This window comes from Pinus tabuliformis, chromosome 5_2 (genome assembly GCF_031772625.1).
Source record: "Pinus tabuliformis cultivar Carrire ecotype Pingquan chromosome 5_2, CPIR1, whole genome shotgun sequence".
Lineage (NCBI taxonomy): Eukaryota > Viridiplantae > Streptophyta > Pinopsida > Pinales > Pinaceae > Pinus > Pinus tabuliformis.
Window position 1 is genome coordinate 437,724,045 of NC_142306.1, and position 20,087 is coordinate 437,744,131.

General features: G+C 41.1%; 1 protein-coding gene across 1 annotated transcript in view; it reads left to right on the plus strand.

The window, feature by feature from the left end:
- Positions 1 to 268: 268 nt before the first annotated feature.
- The window catches only part of LOC149159542 (uncharacterized), a 37,278-nt gene continuing 17,459 nt past the window's right edge, over positions 269 to 20,087 (plus strand). Inside the window, exons 1-2 of the mRNA XM_089434338.1 lie at positions 269 to 332; positions 428 to 567. Of these exons, the coding sequence (XP_089290464.1) occupies positions 269 to 332; positions 428 to 567 (204 nt within the window). The remainder of the gene's footprint in view (positions 333 to 427; positions 568 to 20,087) is intronic.

The window sequence follows — 20,087 nt, forward strand, 5'->3', positions numbered from 1 at the left end:
TCTGCTGGTAAAATTATTAAGAGATTTGAATTTCTACAACAGATAAATCTTGTCTGCACTTTCTTGAAGTTCCTTTATCTTCAAATAAAACACTCAAGAAACCAACAACGTGAACAAGGCTATATTCATTCTCTGAGGTTACAATGAGTGCTGTGGAAACATATCAATGTCGGTGAGATCAGCTGGTCTAGAAGATCAAGAAAACAAGTCCACAAGTGGCCTTTTAGCCTGGCACCTCATCATTTTGAAATAATATCAATAGCTGGAAATGTTTTCAAATATGTTATATTCGATTAAGATAAATGTCTTCTTGTTATCTGTTATATACCAGGGTGTGTGTATGAGAGAGAGAGAGAGGGAGAGAGAGAGATGAATTAAGAGAAGTATTATGATTTATTGAAGTCAAATTGCCACATTCAATCAACAGAATGTTTGTCCTTGAAATATCTTTCTTGCAGGGAAGAGGCACTTCATGCCTGTAAAAACAGGATTGAGATTTTGGCAAATGCTTTAGGTCTGGAAGGATTTTCCCGTGTTGATGCATTTGTCCATGTGGATACTGGAGAGGTAATTTCATAATTTTGAAATTTGATTTTATCAAGCTGATTATGCTGAATTTATCAAATTTGTTGGGAATGTATATAATGATTGCATTTTATTCTATTTGAGATCATTCCGTATTTCACATCTAGATTGTCAAAATAAAACCAGAATTGTCATTTCACATTGTTAAAATCCAACACCTTTATGAGAAAATAATTTAGTCAGACAATAAGTATTATGGTTTTGCCCAATTTTGATCAGCTATTATGCATGTGAATATGTAAATTCTGCATATGCAAAGAATGCATATAAAGGCCTTACGTCATGCAGTCAAACCTAAAATGGCACATAAAAGCGTACACGTGAAAACACACAAAATATGTAAAAAAGAAAATTTATAGTTTCCTTGTAGACAGAGAATACTCCATGTGATAGATAATCTGGTACAGCTTGCAGACCCATGGCTCTCAATGCCTCACCTATGGGTGTCAATATGCTCCTTTGAAGGACTTGAGCCCTGTTAAGTTACCCAAGCCATGGCTGTGGAACCACCTGGCAATTACATACAATATCCAGTGCTAGCATCTACATCATTAGGTACATTTAATCATTTTTGCATCTAAGTGAACCAAGCTTGAAAGTAATGGGAAATTTGACACTTCAAATAAGGCTTCCCTTCCATAATGAAGGCTTCGAACTCGTAATAGTGTTACCACCCTAGGTAGGAGTGGCTAATAGACCACCCTATTAGGTGTTTCTAGCCTCTAAGGGGAAATGACATGTCCTTGGTCCACCCTTCAATTGATAGGTGTCATGTGAATAATGATAGAATAGAGGGAAGAAGACTTCATGGCCAAGTGCCATGGTCAAAGGTACCAGCAATGATGGGTTCCTCATCTTGATCATATAGATGTGGGGAGGGAGCGATCGTGGATGCATAAGTTATCAACTTGGCCTTTGTTTTTCCACCCCTCTTGTGCACTTTTTACTTTTTCTAGTTTTTCTTGTATCACTGCTCATAGCTCAAAAGGTTAGAGCTTGCTTTGTATGATGTATAGGAATTATTACCCCCTTAATGGTGAAGTAGCGCATTTCCCACCAGGGGTTGAGAAATGCAATGGTTCCTTTTCATAATGTGAAGAGCAACATGTGCTCAGGAACTAGGTGATGGCCCTAATAAGTGAGGTAGAGCTAGTAGGCTTTTGCCCACGTGCTAATGTGTATGTCCCAACGATCTTTTGCATTTTGATCTTCTTTTGTTTTTATTTGTGGCCATCGTATGCTATTTCTTGTTCTTTTAGTTGCATCAACCTCCCAGGGCCACATTTCAAGCCCTACCCACATATGAGGATGTATGGTGCCAAATCCCAAAGAACCAATGGTTAGTTGAAATCAAAGAAGGCAGGTGGAATATGGGACTCATAATGTGAGATGGAAAGTGGTAAGTATGGAATAGAGGGAGATGGGACAGCGCTATCTCAATCTAGGTTTCCCAAGTGGTGCCCCTTCTATACCCGTTGAGCCATTAAGGGAGGTCCCACAAAACTAGGATGAAAGATTAACCCCCAATTTAAGGTGAGGGAACAAGATCACAATCAAAACCCCTCCTTTCCAAGCTACCCCGTAATCCATGTCAAATACCCAAAATACAAATAAGCATAGGCACCTGATTGCAAAATGAATAAAGTACCTTTTGGTCGGAAGCCCACCTTCCAACGTGTGCTCTTGTCTAATGGGCGAGGAAACATATCACTGATGCAGGTGGTGGAGAAACAAACGACGCATCATCATCGACTACTAATTGTTGTTAGGGGTTGTTAGCTGCTAGCTGGAAGACATAGTAGGAGAAAATTTTCTCCTATGGGGTCACCCATTTTTGGTGGATAACATCTGGCTTCAACTGGGAAATGAGCTCATCGTAGAGCACATGATCCATGTACTCAAATGGGGAGTTCATGAGAACTCCAACAATCTCGTGGGACCGCAGACCTCTAACCTACACACTACGATAAACCTGTTTGGGAGCATGTGCATTGGGCGTAGTGTATCACCCATGTTTTTCATAAAAGTAATAAATCCATACAAGAAGTAAAGTCTATAATCTAAATGCAAAGTCTATTCTAAATGCTAATCTATATGAGAACACGAGATGAGTGATATTAGCATGTTAAAAAGGATATGAAATGCACCTGCACTACCTTGCATAGCATGTGAATTTCAAGTCACATGAATGAGGTGTGGCAACTCCCTTTCACTACAGAAGGTAAAATTTCACCATCAGGCTTGGAAATAGAAAAATATCCTACACCTAGTTTCCCATGGATGATGGGGACAAGGTCCTTGTCGACCAAGACAATATCTCCTATTTTGGAGGTCCTTATCAACCAGGACAAGATCTCCTATTTTGGAAATATTTCTTTGGTTTTAGGATCCATTGCTTCTTAGGAATAGTTGGCCTTGGGTTTGACTTCTTGATATGGCAGACTTCCTGAGAAGGGGGGGCTTGGATAATTGCCTAAATGGTTTTGGTTCATGGTCTCATGTTGATGATTTGAAAATGGAAAGGGATCAATGTTGAATTGGCTAGCCTGGGAGGTACTCCACAAGTCTAGTGAGATTGGTTTGTGTGAGTCTGGCCACAAAAGGGTTTGTGGGCAAAGAACCTCAAGTGAAGGGGTTTTAGACCCAGATGGGGTTTAAAATTCTAAAAAATTATAAAAAGAAAAAAAAAATCCTAAGCCTAGAGGATTAAAACCCTAAGTCTAGAGGGTTTGTAAAAGGCTAGAGGAGGATCTATTTAAAGAGGCCTAGGAAAGGCTAAAGGAATCAAGGGAGAGGAGCTCACTTGGTCGAGTTGGGTTGCTAGAGATGTAGCCAATGAGAGGTTGAGCTTGTAGGCCAAGGAAGGCTACAAGGGAGGTTGAGTTTTCCATCCATCTACATTCGCTAAAGAGAAGGATCAAGGTGTCACAGGCCTCAGGAGCCATGCCTAAAGGTTGGAGAAAGAACAAGGTGTTACAGCCCAGCGTAGATCTAGTTTGGCCGAGTAGGAAGAGTTGTTGATGGGTGAGATTTTGAGCATACATTAAGTAAAACCCTCTTATCAACAAAGGTAGGCCAAGATCCCTATGGCAAGGGTTTTGGAAGGGTCCGTGAGGATGGTTTTGGAGGGCCGCAACCTTTGAAGGATCAAACACTTCAAATCCGAGGATAAGATCAAGGACAAATCCGACTATCATGCATGGAAGATGACTTTGAATTTGACTTTGGAAGGGAATGATACCATGGAGTATGTAAAGGTAAGAGTGATGGAGCCTCCTTCAAATGCACTTGTTGCTACAAAGACAGAATACAAGAAAGGTGAGGTCAAAGCTAAAAGAATTATCATTGACTCCATTCAAAAGCATTTGGTTGCCTATATTTATTATTTGGGAACATCTAAGGAGATGTATGATAAGCTGATTGGAATGTTCAAAGTAAACAATGCAAATCAAATCCTCTTTCTCAAGAACAAGTTGAAGGACATCAAGATGGATAAAGGGGAGTCTATCCAATCCTACTTCATGAGGATCGCAGAAATCAAGAATAACCTTCTATCTATTGGAGAAGTCATTGCTGACAAGGAGCTCACACTCATTGCTCTTAGAGGTCTTACAAGAGCATGGGATGTGTTCAACACCACCATTCTTAACAATGCCAGGATTCCTAGTTTCAATGAATTATTGGCTAGATGCACTCAAGAGGAGACGAGGATGATGGAGAGAGACAAGCCTTCAAATGGAAATGAACCTACTGCTTTCTCCACTCATGGAAAGAGGAAGAACAATGTTGGTCCAAGTATTCAAGCTTGGATTCAAAGAAAGAAACAAGGAAGGTGCTACAATTGCAACAGGTTTGGTCACTATGCTAGAGTGTCCTCACAAGAAGGATACTCTGCGGAATGACAAAAACAACAACAACAATTTCAAAGGCAATGGAAATCAAAGGAACAATAGGTTCAACAACAAAGGAAAGAGGAATGCTTCCTTTACTCAATATGGTAATGGTCGACCTCCGAAAAGGAGAAATTCTAGATATGAGGAAACTAATGTTGTAGAAAAAAAACAAAAATTATCTTATTTTCGCCCTCACTACTGCCTCTCCTCCGGATACTTTGGATCATAGGTTGATTGATAGTGGTGCCTCAAGGTACTTCACTAGGTACAAGGAGGCCCTCTCAAATTTGATAGAAAAGAAGGCTAATTTGGAGATCATACTTGGAGACAATGCCACCTACCCCGTGAAAGGGATAGGGACTATCACTCTTCTCTTAAATAAAGGTCACACTCTTCATCTACAAGAAGTATTATATGTACCTGATTTGAAGAACTTGGTGTCTATTTCTACAATGGAAGATAAAGGCTTCAAGGTAGTATTCATTGATGGAAAGGTACGTATTTGGCAAAGAAACCCTAAAGATGCATTTACTCTTGGATTTAGGGTTGAAGGTCTTTATCAAGTTGGAGGAAGTCCTTTGGGAGCCTTGACTTGCGATACTTCTCTTCAATCTGAATTATGGCACTAAATATTTTCTCACCTTCATTACAAAGCCTAAGTTCAACATGAACCTTGAAGGGGTTTATCAGGGTTGTGGATCTGGAAAACTTATAAGGGGACCATTCCCTTCAAGTGAAAGTCAAACTACCGACATTCTTTAATTGGTCCATTCTCATCTATCTAGTATGTTGCCCTTAACATCATTAGGAGGATACTTATACTATGCAATTTTTGTGGATGACTTCTCTCGCAAAACATGGATCTACTTCTTGAAGAAGAAGGGCGAAGTGTTCAAATGGTTTCATTCTTTCAAAGCCTTGGTGGAAAATCAAACAAGGAAGAAAATCAAGATATTGAGGACCAACAATAGAACCGAATATGAATCAAACGAATTCAATGACTTTTGCAGAGAGGTCGGCATTAAACAGGCGAATAGTTGCATACACTCTTGAGCAAAATGGTGTTGCTGAAAGGAAGAATCGAACAATCATAGAAGCCACCTGTGCCATTCTTCATGACCAAGGCCTACTGAAGTTCTTATCGGGAGAAGCTGCCAACGCTGCTATATATGTTCAAAATAGGAGCCCGCATCAAGCATTGGATTTCAAGACACCCGAAGAAGTCTTCTTTGGTAAGAAACCTGATGTTTCTCATTTTAGAATATTTGGTTGTCCCGTGTATTTTCATGTGCCTAAAGAGAAAATAAACAAGTTAGAAGCATCTGGGAAGAAAGGAAAATTTGTGGGCTACCATGAAAATTCAAAGGCATATAGAATATATGTGCCTGGTCAAAGAGAAGTGGAAATAAGCCATGATGTCACTTTCGATGAAGATTATGCCCTTTGGAAAGCCAGTGATCTCCCTATCCCAAAGAAGGACAATGATGATGTTGTAGGAAACCAGGATGAATCTCCAACAGGTGAACCGATGCCCGATGTTGAAGGCCCAGTGGATCCCATGGATCCACCTCTTGGTGATCCCTCTACCTCAAGGAAAAGATATTTGTGGCTCAAAGACACTCTCGAAGACGCTGAAAGACATATTGCTCCAAGAGGGACATTCCGTGAAAGTAAGAAGTCGAATAAGTATCAAGGGTACTTAGTTGCTATGAGTACTATTGTTCAATCTAAGCCATGTACATTCGAAGAAGCCATAAAACATCAAGTATGGAAGGATGTGATGAATGAGGAGTACGAATCAATCATGAAGAATGATGTCTGGGATGTGGTTCCTAGACCCAAGGACAAGTCTGTGGTCACTTCTAAATGGCTTTACAAAATCAAACATGGAGCTAATGGGAGTGCTGAAAAATACAAGGCCAGGTTCATTGCTCGAGGCTTCTCTCAAAAGGAAGGAGTGGACTATGATGAGATATTTGCACCGGTTGCCCGATATACCACTATTCGATCCATTATTGCCCTCGCTGCCTCTCAAGGATGGAGCCTACACCAAATGGATGTTAAGATTGCTTTCTTGCATGGCTTGCTTAAGGAGGAAGTCTACGTAGAACAACCTGAGGGGTTCGAAGTACAAGATCGAAGGACACATGTGTGCAGGTTGAAGAAAGCCCTCTATGGGTTGAAGCAAGCCCCCAAGGCTTGGTATGAGAGGATTGATAGCTATCTTATGAAGCTGGGATTTACAAGGAGCAAAGTTGATCCTAACCTATATTTCAAGGTTGAAAAAGACATGCCTCTCATTTTGGACCTCTATGTGGATGATCTCTTTCTGACAGGTGCAGACCCTCTCATTTATCAATGCAAGAGGGTGTTGGCTTCTGAGTTCGAGATGAAGAACCTAGGTATGATGCACTACTTCTTAGGACTGGAGATCTGGCAAAAGCTAGGTGAGATTTTCCTTTCTCAAGGAAAATACATTGTGAAGCTGCTCTGAGAGGGACTTGGAGTCGTGGAAAGACCATCTTATGAGGGTCTCGCTTGAGTTGGACACCGAGCTCTGGGAGCTCCTGGGGGCTTGGGGTACTTCTTGGAGCTATGAGCGACCATAGGGTGAGTGGTTCACCTTCCCCTATTGGTGCATTGTGTATAGGTGAGTGGTTCACCTCCCCCTATTGGTGCGTTGTGTACAGGTGAGTGGTTCACCTTCCCCTATTGGTGCGCTATACAGGTGAGTGGTTCACCTTCCCCTGTGATACCACATGATTATAGACATGTGTGTAGGGTGAGTGGTTCACCTTCCCCTACGTTTGACATATGTGCAGGATGAGTGGTTCACCTTCTCCTGTGGCATATGAGCAGGATGAGTGGTTCACCTTCTCTTATTGATGTTGCAGCATACATCCTACCCATGTAGTCTGGGACTCATTGGAAGTACCTCTCATCTGACCAATGAGTTAGGAAACATGGATAGGGACCATAGCACTACCGATGGATGCATCGTGTATTGTTGTACTCCCTATGTCTAGAATGCATGGTGTTCAACAACTTGATCGAGGATCAATTGAGGTTCTACCTCTGGACTCACTTTTGCCAGTGGAGAGTGGTAAGGTCTTGTGACTCATCTCGATCAATTCTTCTTCATTATTACATCATGGTTTAGCAGAGCAGAGATGAGATGGTACATGACGACAGGATGGCATGATGGTCGACAATGATGGATTGGCAGGTGGAATTCTCCCGAGTTGAGAGGGAGTGTTAAAATTCCATCTTGGGCCAAATTCCACCTTAAGACAACTCATTTGATGGAGATGATGATTGCATTAAATTCCTCTTTTCGAGAGGACAAAAATTGATATAAATATCATCTCATTTGGACAAGCAGAAGTGTGATTTTGAATTCATGCCCACATATTTGCAAGTTGTTCAGGTCGACCACATCAACATGTAGGCTCAAGAAGCCCAATGGATGTGTCTCTTCACCCACTACCAATTGTCTAAATACAAGTGACCTCTCACCTCATTTGCCATCATCATCACTCACACATTCTCTCCTCCTCTCATTGGTTCGTACTACATTGGGCATTCTTCTCTCTCACAGGTGTGGATCAAGAAGGTCAAATTTCAGAAGCAAGGAGAATTTGACTTCAATATTTTGGGTGTTTATCTGTTTGGGCAGGCCGCATTTCTAGGCATAAAAATTGAGGGAATCTGGGAAGTTTGACCAGTGCTGACTTCAGGGTTGACTATAGTTTGATCGCAGAAAATTATAACAGTTTTTCTCTCTCCTTTGACCAAGTTTCACTGGACTGTCTTGGGCTGACTTTGACCATTTGATCAAGTAAATTTTACTATGGAAAATCGAGTTGTTTTGAGGACATTCTATCGCTGATTTGACCAGCATTGACTTTCTGGTTAGGGTTGTTGACTGCTGCAGAAAATCACAGATTTTGAGAGGGTTGTTTTGACTTGAATTTGGCAAGTCAATCTTGACTATTGTACTCTCTCTCTCTCTACTGAACATTTTGATATAATAATAAGAAGAATTGATCAAAGGGTTTACCCACATTGGGTTTTTTCCCTGGCATCCGCCAAATCTGGTGTCTTCTTGTCTTTGCTTGTCTTTTGCATTTTGTTTCATGTTGTATCTACTTTTATTGTCAATGTGATTAATGGTTAATGTGATTGCTACTGGAAATCTAAATTGGAAATTGTCATTGGGATGCTAAAGGAACTTGAGGCAATTGTGTTAAGCATAGAACATAGCATTGTTATCTAAAATTAACATCAATGTAGGTCAAAGAAGCCCAAAACAGAAAGTCAACGCTAGTCAATATAAGCTTTTCTCTCCTCCTTTGCACATGTGAATGTCTCCTATGATTTTCAAATTAGATCAAACATTATTGGTGTGATGTGTGATGTGATGGATGGTCTTCAAGTGAGGACAACGAATGCCTATTTGTATGTGTGCTAGGAGGGCCAATTACCCTTGGTGGGGACGACTTGTCATCTTCACAGGGCCGACTTGTCAAACTCAAAGGATAAATTTCCTTTGACCAATATTGAAATTTCTAATGAAGAAAAGAGGTTCCTCCTTGGGGTAGATGGGCTTCTCTTTGGGTAAATTCGTCCTGTAGCTACCAATTTTAACACTGCTTCTCAGCTAAGGAGGAATTTCTAGCTGCACCATAAGTCTCATCTTGAATGTACATGCATCAACATAAGAGAAGCTCATCTTGTCTCATCTCATCTCAGATGAACAATTAATGACTCAATCCATAGAAGAAGAAGAATGATCCACATGACAATAGGGGAGATCGATTTACCACAACTAGGTTCATGGAAGTCATAAATGACCTTGGTAAAGATCACACACCCTATGTCCACTGACTGGCCCTCACCCAACTTGATCCAATACTTAGGGGAGATCAATTTACCATAACCAATTCCACAGTAGGTGCACCCATCATTAGGTAAAGATCACACACGCCTAAGCCTCTTCTCCCATGTGGCCAAGATGGGAGGCAATCCCGACAAGCTTAACCACCCACCAATGGCCCTTGGTCAAATATGACACGAAGGTGACTTGTGGGTGGGATGCATATTGGGGCATGTACTTAGCCAAGTTCATGGCTTCAAGGAGTACCCTCACACCCAGGAGCTACTCATTCCCTCTTGGGGAGGGATGCATTCTCCTGCAATCCAAGCTGCTCTCTGAAGAATAAGAACTTCGCTTTCAGCAACGGCTTGGTGAGAATGTCTGCAACTTGCTCATTTGTCAAGATGTGTTGGAGCCTCACTACTCCTCTCAATTCCATGTCTTTGATGAAGTGGTACTTGATCTCAATGTGCTTCGACCTGTCATGGAATACCAAATTTTCCTGAAAGTCGGATGTCGCTTTGATTGTCATAGTATATCACAATCATATCAAGCACCTGCTCAAACAGCTTTTCAAAGAGCTTCCGCAACCACATTTCCTTGCAGCTAGCCTTACTAGTTGCAATGTATTCTGCCTTGATTGTACTAAGAGCGACAAATCTTTGCTTCCTGGTCATCCAGGAAATCACGACAGATCCCAAGCTAAAGCAACATCCTGATGTGCTCTTTCTGTCAACAATGCTCCCAGCCCAATCTGCATCTATATACCCATGCAATCTCAACTCATCGCCAGAGGTGTATCACAAACGCTAATTGATTGTCCCATGAAGATATTTCAGCGCATGTTTTGCGGCCACCTAGTGAGCATACAAAAGTTCCACCATGAACTGACTCACGGTGTTAACAGTAAAACATGTCTGGTCTTGTGTTGACTAGAAACATCAAAGCCCCAATTAGCTACCAACACAGAGAAGGATCCACTAGATCTGGTCCTGCAGCATCACCACTTAACTTTTTGAAGTTTGCCTCCATCGGTGTGGTCATGGATTTACAATCCACCATCCCAAATCTCTCCAAGAATTTGACAACATATTTTCCTTGGCTAAGGAAAATCTCACTAAGTCTTTGCCACACCTCTAAGTCTAGGAAATAGTGCATCAACCCAAGATCTTTCATCTCAAACTCAGAGGGAAGCTCCGTCTTACACTGGAGGATCAAAGGCTTTGCTTGTGTCAAGAATAAGTCATCAACATATAAAACCGAAATCAAAGGCATACCTTGGACAACCTTGAATTAGAGGTTCAAATCAGCACTGCTTCTAATGAATCCTGACTTCATCAAGTATCCATCGATCCAAGCATACCAAGCCTGGCGGCTTGCTTCAATCCATATAGGGATTTTTTCAATCTGCAAACATGGGTTTCCCTGCCATGTTCCTCAAAGAATTGAGGTTGTTCCACATACACCTCCTCCTTCAGTATGCCATGAAGAAAGGTTGTCTTCATATCCATCTAGTGACGACTCCAACCTTGATTAGCAACAAGAGCAATGATGGGTCGGATGGTAGTGTATCAAGCAACTGGAGCAAATAGCTCATCATATTCTTCTCTCACGAATCTCACCCTGAAATTCTCAATGCTACTATCAACTGCATGGTTGATTTTGTACAACCACTTGGAAGTCACTACAGACTTACCCTTAGATCTCAAAATCACCTCCCATACATCATTTTTAATGATGGACTCATATTCCTTGACCATGGCATCTCTCCAAATGTGTTCCTTCACAACTTCTTCATAACTGCATGGTTCAAATTGTATAATGTCACTCATCAAAGTTGCATATCCCTGATATCTGCGAGGTTGCTTGCTCTCTCTAAAGGTGCCTCTCAGGGCTAAGTGTCTCTCAGCATCCTGTAATGTATCACGAAGCCATAGAGGTCTCTTCCTCGTGGGAGGATCCAAAGGATCCATGGGTACCATAGACTCATCTACAAGGTTGAGCTCGGGCATGGATGGCTTGACATCTACATCCATAGCATCATCCCTTCTCTCAATGTTTGCAGGGACAGGAGAGTCCCTTGCTTTCCCAAGGGCAGCATCCTCATCAAATGTCACATCCCAACTGAACTCAATCTTTCTCTGGCCTGGCACATATATCTTGTAAGCTTTAGAATTTTGATAATAACCAACAAATGTATCGTTCTTTCCTGAAGCCTCATTCTTTGACCTCTTCTCCTTTGGCACATGAAAGTAAATAGGGCAGCCAAAGATTCTCAAGTGTCCAACTTCTAGTTTCGTTTCCCAAGGCATGATGAGGATTCCTATTTTGGACATAAACAAAAGTGTTTGTAGCTTCTCCCCACAGAGACATAGAAAGCTTTTGATCATGAATCATGGCTTTGGTTGCTTCCAAGATAGTTCTTCCTATCAGCAATTCCATTTTGTTGAGGGTTGTATGGAACAATGACCTCCCTCTTAATCCCGACGTCTCTACAGAAGTCTTTGAACTCATTAGAAGTGTTTTCTCCTCCATTGTCTGTCCTCGGGATCTTGATCTTCTTTCTTATTTGATTTTCCACAAGAGCCTTGAAATCCCTGAATACATCAAAAACCTGATCCTTGTTCTTCAAGTAGAAGATCCAAGTTTTATTAGAGTTGTCATCAACAAAGATCATATAGTATAAATCAGTGTATCAAAACTCTAATAAGACCCGCGGGTACCCGCAGGTCTTGACAGGCTTTATAGTGAGACGAGTCACACACATAGAACCCGTGGTTTTTACCCGTACCTGCCAAAACCCACATAAAACTCGAGTACCCGCATTGAACCCGTGAAGAACCGCATATGACCTGCATAAGACTCGCAAAGACCCTCAAAATCCAGTTTTCGTTAATTTTTCTTTTTTGTGCTGAAAATTGACCATATTTTAAGTTTTTTTTGTATTTTGCCAAGTCTTATACGGGTTGTTCCCAAGTCTTATACAAGTCGCCAAGTCAATAGCCATACAAGTCTTATATGAGTACGAGTCATGCAACATTGGTATAAATATCCTTAAAGAGATTTCACCTGCATGGGCCCACAAAGATCAAAATGAATAAGATGAAGGATCTCCTTAGATTTTCTACTACTAGAAGGGAATGGTCCCTTGATATTCTTCCCACTGGCACATCCTTGGCATACACCTTCATGATCAACTTGCATCTTGGGTATCCCTGTAACCATCCTGCCCTCAATAGGCAAAGATTTTTAATGAAGGTGAGCAAATCTTCAATGCCAAAGTTCACATTGATTTGTACTATCATGGATCAATGCTTGGATTGGTCATCCACAAACTTTATATAGGCCATCATCCCTGACACCTGTTGTGACAGCTTCCCTCATGCTAGAATCCCTTGGGCAAGCAAGGACTTTTCCATCAATGAATGCAACTTTAAACCCCTTGTCTTCCATGGCAGAGATGGAGACAAGATTCTTCTTAGGCTTGGCACATACAACACATCTTGTAGAAGAATGGTTTGACCAGAATTCAAATGAAAAGAAGCAGAGCCAGTCCCTTTGACATCATGAGTAGAATTATCCCCAAGTAAAATTTTCAAATTGGACTCCCTCTCAACCAAATTTGAGAGGACTTCACGATACCCAATGAAATGTCAAGATGCCCCACTATCCACTAGCTGGCTATCAATGTTATCCGAAGAGGAGCTAGAAAGAGCAACAATAAGAACATATTCAGATTGATAATTTGCAACATTATTAGCATACCTTGTATTTCTAGATCTCTTTTGAGGGCATTGGGTTTCTTCAACACTTTGCATGGGTAGCAAGACCCATTCCTCTCCTTCTATTGTTGAAGTTGGTGTTGTTGTCGTTGTTGTTGCTACTGGAGGGCCTTTGAGCATTTCTTCTATGAGGGCAATCTTGGGCCATGTGGCCAAATTTGTCACATCTAAATCATTGGACTTTAGAGAAATCCCTTCTATTATTGTTGAATAGTGGAGCGGGCTTCTTTGGATTCCCTTTGAAAATGTTCCTTTCCCTTTTTCTTTTTTCACATTGGCTACAAATGTTGTAGGTTCTCCTTCCATCACATCATTTTCTTCAAGGGTCAAATCCAATGTAGCCCTCCATGCTGCAAAGTTGGAGGAATCATTCAACTTCTCTTCAATCTTGAAGTAGGAGGAAGTCATCTTGCTGAAGAAAATGATCTCCAATCAGCAAAAAGAGTGTCTCCAAGGAGTGTTGTCTAGTCTCCTTAGGCTAACCTTCACCTCAGCTAATCTATTAAACTAGTTATTAATAAATTAGTTTCCTGAGGAGGCTGAGGAGGAACCTAATATCAGTTTCTTGTATTGAGGACAGGGGATATGTTATGGTGTCCTGGGATGTACAGGTGTTGATGTATCCCAAGGGATCTAGCATGGCATCTGCTAGAGTGATTGGTGTCCATGAGGAGAGACTTTACAGATTTATGTTTCATCCTACCAGGACCATGAAGAGGTCACAGGAGGGTGATCATGTAGAGCAATAGGCTCTTGTGAAAGGGAGCGTACTACAAATTTTAGGATCTACAAGTACGGGTTCACAGGGGTCAAAGGGATCATTGAATTATGGGGTGACATGTACACAGGTTACAGGTTCACTACAGGCCACAAGGGTATCTTCATCAAGATCACAGGTTCCAGGGGATGGAGATGAGGTTCCCACACTTGTGTAGGAGACTTCTTCAAGGAAGAGGAAGTCGATAAGGCTTTATGATACCTTGAAGGAAGCACATGAGTCAATGAGGGAGAGTAGACCAATAGAGGGGTTTGATGGTGATGTGGCAAGAGTAGCAGGTGACAATGTGGTGTGAAAATTCCGAAAACCGGAATCCTATTGCAGCAACTGATATTATTTCTCCTAATTGTTAATTAATTAGCAATTTATCTGCTATGGCAAATATCGAAATAAATACATTGCAACCTTCACAAATAAAACTATGGAAAAATAATGCGTTGGAAACTAAGAAATGCTAGCACACACATAAAATTAACACAATTATTTTTGGACAAAAGTCTCTAGAAAAACCCAACTTGGGAAAACCGGAGCAATTGCTGAGGATTTTATTATTAAGTAGCAGTGAGAAATTTTGAGTACAAGTGGATGCCGAAATTCGGCAATCCTACAAAGAAAAATACTAGCAAAAATCTAGTAAGGAATTTTCCTCACCCCTCAGGAAATCTCCTGGCACAACTTGCCTTCAGAAACTCGGCCTTCTGACCCTCTGCGTCAACCTCTGCACGGCCTGCTGGACGTCAGGCCTCTGACAGGTCCCTGATGAAGTCATTCTGCCTTTAATTGACAAGAAAGATGCTTCTCCAATACTCTGGACTCCTTCCCGGCCTCTGGAACTGAAGACATCTCTCCCTCTCAGCAAATTGATCTTGCCTCTAGAGGCTATTGCGCTGCCCCAGCGTCAGCCTCTCTATGGCTCTTCTGCCTCTCTGCAAATGCACTCACTGGATCTGGAATGTTACAAAATCAGAAAGGGAGAAATATTTTCTTATATAGATAATTACTTGTGATTATTTTATCTTTATGTTATTCTTTCATCTTTTAGCTCATCAAGCAATTACCAAAAAATAACACAAGGACAACAAAAGTAGGCGGACAGCTAGGGGAAAACCCAATCAACAATTCTTCCTTCAATAGTTTCTTGAGATAATCCAAGACTCTTTGACCTAGACAAAGACTTCCTCCACACCAAGTCAGCCCTCAATCCTTCTTGCAGATGATAACCCTTCAAAAGCAACTTCGACCTAGCAGCATCAACATGCAGTAGCAGCTTCAACCCAGTAGCAGCAACAGTAGCAGCTTCGACTAGACTAGGAAAACTTCGATCTCCCTTGATACACCTCAGAAGTGAGAGAGAGTTGGCCCAAAATTTCGATCTTGGTGTCTTCTATCTTCCTCCAAAAACTCACACTCCTTTCCAGCTCTCCTTCCAACCCTTTTCCAACTTCGCACTTCCTAGCTTCCAGCTTCAGATATCGAACTATGTGTGAGAGAGTGAGATGCTCCAAATGAATTCGAATTGCCTTGTATATATAGCCTTCCAGTGAGGTCAAATTACCTTTCTTGAGGCTGACTTGGTGTGGAGGAGACTAAATTCATTTTTGACTCAAAAATAATTATTTTTACATGATTCGAATGCCCAAGAAGGGTTTCTTTTAATGTACAATGATTCTAATGACTCAGAATAAATCCTAGAAGTCCTTAATGGGGAATTTGACCTAAAACAAGATGATCCAAGCATGAAACTCATCCTTTAATAAGTCATAATAATAATTATAATAATATTTTCTTCATTCTTTTGATAAGTACATTTCATTGTGACTCAAATACATTTATGAAGACCGAACTTAGTTACATATTTCAACACTCCCTCTTAACTAGGGAGTATTCACAAGAAACAAGTATTTACTATTATATCATTTACATCATGCTCTCATTCCCTGGAGCCTCAATCAGTTATAAGAAGAAAAATCAATAAAAAGCAAAAAGCATATGAAGAAGGGTAGAAAAACAAAGGCCAAGGTAACTCATGTACCACAATTTCTCCCTCCTACATCTATACACCCATGTGTGGGCTTCCCCTTATCATACTTACCCTTGTACCATGGCATGTGGCTTGGAGCCTTCTTTGATTCCACACTTTGTTCCATCATTATATCACTTGACACTTGTCGTATGACAGATGTACCATGGACCTGTCACTCCCTTAGAGGTTGAAACCACCTAATAGGATCCTTGATTAACCTCTTTCGTGAACCTAGGGACACTTGTACATTCTAAAGCCCATTATGGAAGGGCATGCCACTATGAAGTGCCCACTTGGTTCCATGATTTGTAAGCTCATTTGCTCAATTGCATTAATGTATTGTTACACTCGAAGGCGAGGAGATGCATTGGATCTTATACAAGATTGCAAATGGATCTTCATCTTGGGGTTTGCTCACCCTATACGAGATCCAAGCCCTCTATAGGGTCATGATGGCACTTGTAGGGTGAGCGTGAGAGCCATGGGCCTCCACCACAACAAAGCAGTGATTAGCCACATTATGGGCTTCTTCAACACCACATATTACTTACGCATGCCCCAGATATACAGACATGATGATGCACTTGGACCACATTGCCCAACCGACTACATACTTGCGCCATACACTTGGCAGCTAATCCAGAGCCCAGACAGGGTTTTGTCTCACCTAGGGAGACATGGGAGAGCTTGTATCATCATTCTAGCCCTTATTGACAGAGCATGGACATGTTTGACTCAATTGAAGACCCATGTGACCATTCATAATGCCCCACGACCACTTGGAGTACCACACATGTTTTGCTTGGAAATCAAGGGGACAACCCCTTGGTCATCAGCTTGAGAGCCCTCCACTTCATCTTGGCACATGGAGGACTTATCTAGGCCTTCCAACGACCCTTTGCACCATTTTTCTATCATTTTGGCCTCATTAGGAAGGCTTGTTGAGTACTTTTGAGCTATTTGGTGGGCTTGTCACCAATGTTATTGTTATTATGCACATAAGAGTCACTTTTAGGGGCTCATTAGGCTAATTAGACCCATTTGAACTATTGGAGGCTCTTATAAATTCAAGTGAGGCCTCATTTGTAACTCATCATCACTTGGATTTGGATCATTGTTTCTTTTGGAATTTAACTATAGTTATTGAAGGGCGAATTGGAGATTCCTTAATGCATTTTGATGTTTGGGTTAACGTTATTCTATTTTGGAGCTTCTCTCTTGCAGATGTGATGGATGGCTATACTTTTTCTGCCGTGTAAGTTTCTCTTTTTTGCGAAATTTTCATTATATGTTGAATGTATGGATATTGCATCATGATGTTGCTTGTGCTCTAAATTATGTGAAGATATTGAATCACCTTGGTAGTCTTGATCTATTATTGCATGTGTTATTCATTGGGCGAGAACAAACGAATGTTCCTAAGGGTTGTCTTTGAAAACCTAACGCTAAAACTCCAATATTAACAAGTCGAATGTAAATCTTTGTTGTAGCTGGGTAGCTGCTTCATTAGGGCATGCGAAGCTACAATTAGGCTCCTTGATAGAACAAAACCCTAAATCAATCTCATTCTTAACTCCATTTTTCCAATAGACTAGGCATTGGTCCTAGATCCTTGGTGGTCACATTTAACTTAACGGAATATCATTCCTTCACCTATTTTCTTCGTCCCTAAGGATAAGGAGGATTTTTAGGATTTTGTTCAGACATGTATCTTCATTTATGTCTCCTCTAGTTATCCTACAGTTTTGAACCAATTTTGACAATGGAATTTCAAATAAATTGATGCCCTAGCTATCACACCAAGAAGAACCCTTGAAACTCCATTGACTTGGGGATTTCTTGAAGGTTTGCACTTTGTAGATCATCATTCAAAACATTTTCTCTTAACTATAGGTGATCATTGGATGAGCCTTTACCATGGTATATCTCCCAAACCTTAGTCTCTTATAGTATTTTTCTCAAGGGGTTTTCCGTGGAAAGTTACCGTAGCTTCTCCCAAAGCTCACACTTTAACTGAATCTTTCCATTTTATGAACCATCCTTGCCTCACTTTGAACCCTAGTATAAACACATCAATCACAAGTGAGGGATTTTGGAAGTTTTGATCTTAGGCATGTTAGTTTTTGTAGCATCAGATGTGTTCTAGCCATAAAATTTGGTGGAGAGGCTAGAATACATGTGATCTCCAAAACCCATAAATTGTTTCTAGAAATTCCACCTAGAAATAACTTAATTAAAATAATTAATCATTTTTTAATGTTTCCTAAGTCTAAACTTAGGAAATCTGATTAATTAAAGGATATTAATTAAGTCATGGTGAGAATATTCTAGAAAAAGACTTGGATCGAGTTCTAGTTAATCTTTGCCATCGATTAAGTTTTAATCATGGTCGTTGATATCTCAATGAGAGATTATAAGAAGAAATTGGATGGGGCTTGGAGAGCACATGAGACACCAGCAGTTCGATTTCACTAGCATATCAAACTCAAGAGTAGCAGTGCTGAGTTGCTAGAGAGAGAGTTAGTGAGCTCGAAGCAATGAGAGGGGCAAGGATAGTAAGGCCAGAGGAAGATTTTCCTGTTCCATTGAGTGCATTGCAGAAAGGCAACGTAGAGGTTGCCCAGTGCTTCAGAGGGGATTTCGTATTCTGCTGCAAAGAAGCAGTTATTCAGTGCCAGAAGCCGAAGAGAGAGTCAAGAAGCCGAAAGGGTCCATCTTCCAGACAATAGCTAATCAGATAGCGAGAGAGTAGCAGTTTCGAGTTGTGGGACACAGTGCTACGTAGGCTGACATAAAGACTACGCAGAAGCAACAGAGAGTAGCTCATCTTGAGCCAAGGTCAGTGTTGGATCGTCATTGGGAGTGAGATTTTTCTCACCAAACTTATTTTCAGTCATTTCTCTGTATGGATTGCTAGATTTGAGCATCCATAGTTTTGTACTCATATTTACTACTGCATAATAATAAAACCCTCAGCGGCTGCACCGGTTTTCCCAAGCGGAGTTTTCCCGGGAACATTGGTCCAAAAAATAACTGTGTATTTGTGTGTGTCTGCATCTATTCTTCCAGCGTTATTTTTCTTCCGCAGTATTTTATTTGTGAAGGTTGCAGTGTATCAGTTTCTATATTTACCATAGAATACAGTAAATAATTTGTTCATTTCATTTAATAGATAGAAGAAACTTAATCAGTTGTTGCAGTAGTATTTGGGGTTTTCCGAATTTTCACATGGTATCAGAGCATCGATCGTAAGTTAGAGCTCAGTAGCAGAAAGAAAGAGGAATTTCGAAACTCTGCGTAGGCAGCAGTTCAAAACTCTTAGAGGAAGCGCAGTTCCTTTGACTAGCAGGGTCAATTTTTGAGGAAAAATTTATTTCTCTGAGAGAGTCGACAGAGAATAAATTTTCCAGATCAAAGATTACCAAGAGGCGGAGGGAGCAACAGTATTTTCCTTGCAGAGTAGATCTTCAACTGGGACGCAGTTATTTTGCAGCAATTTACTAGTGCAAAATAGCAACAGAAGGAAGGAAGAACACACACTGAGGGAATTCTTTCTCAAGTAACTTCTAGTTCAGAAGTTCTATTTTTCCGAGCAAAGCAGCAGTAGTTGTGAGCATATTTTCTCACTCCAACAGAGAGTGCATAGAGCCAGTCAGCAGTTGCGCAGAGGAGAAGAGGAAGAATTCGACTTTTTGTGAAGATGGCATCGGCAGGGCCGAGAGATCAGGAACGTTTGGACGGAGCCTCCAACTATGTGATTTGGAAGGCAAGAATTTCCTGCCTTCTAGATGAATACGATCTCAAAAGGCTACATTGTTAATGTGGTAGTTGTGCCCGCAGATGCAGATCCGCTGAAGACCTACAGGAAGGAGATGGAAAAAAACAAAGAGGTTCATTCTCAATGGGGTTCGAGATCACGTGGTGTCTCACATAGTTGGAAAGGATACTTCCCGGCAGATGTGAGAAGCCCTTGCTACGCTATACGAGGAATCTTCTGAGCAACAGAAGATGGATCTTGAGGAGAAGCTGAGATGTACAAGGATGCAGAAAGGGGAGTGCATAGACCTCTTCCTCACTAGGCTTCAAGATGTTTAGGACCAACTGTCTACAGTAGGGTCAGCGCCCCAACCTACAGAATTGGTGCAATTAG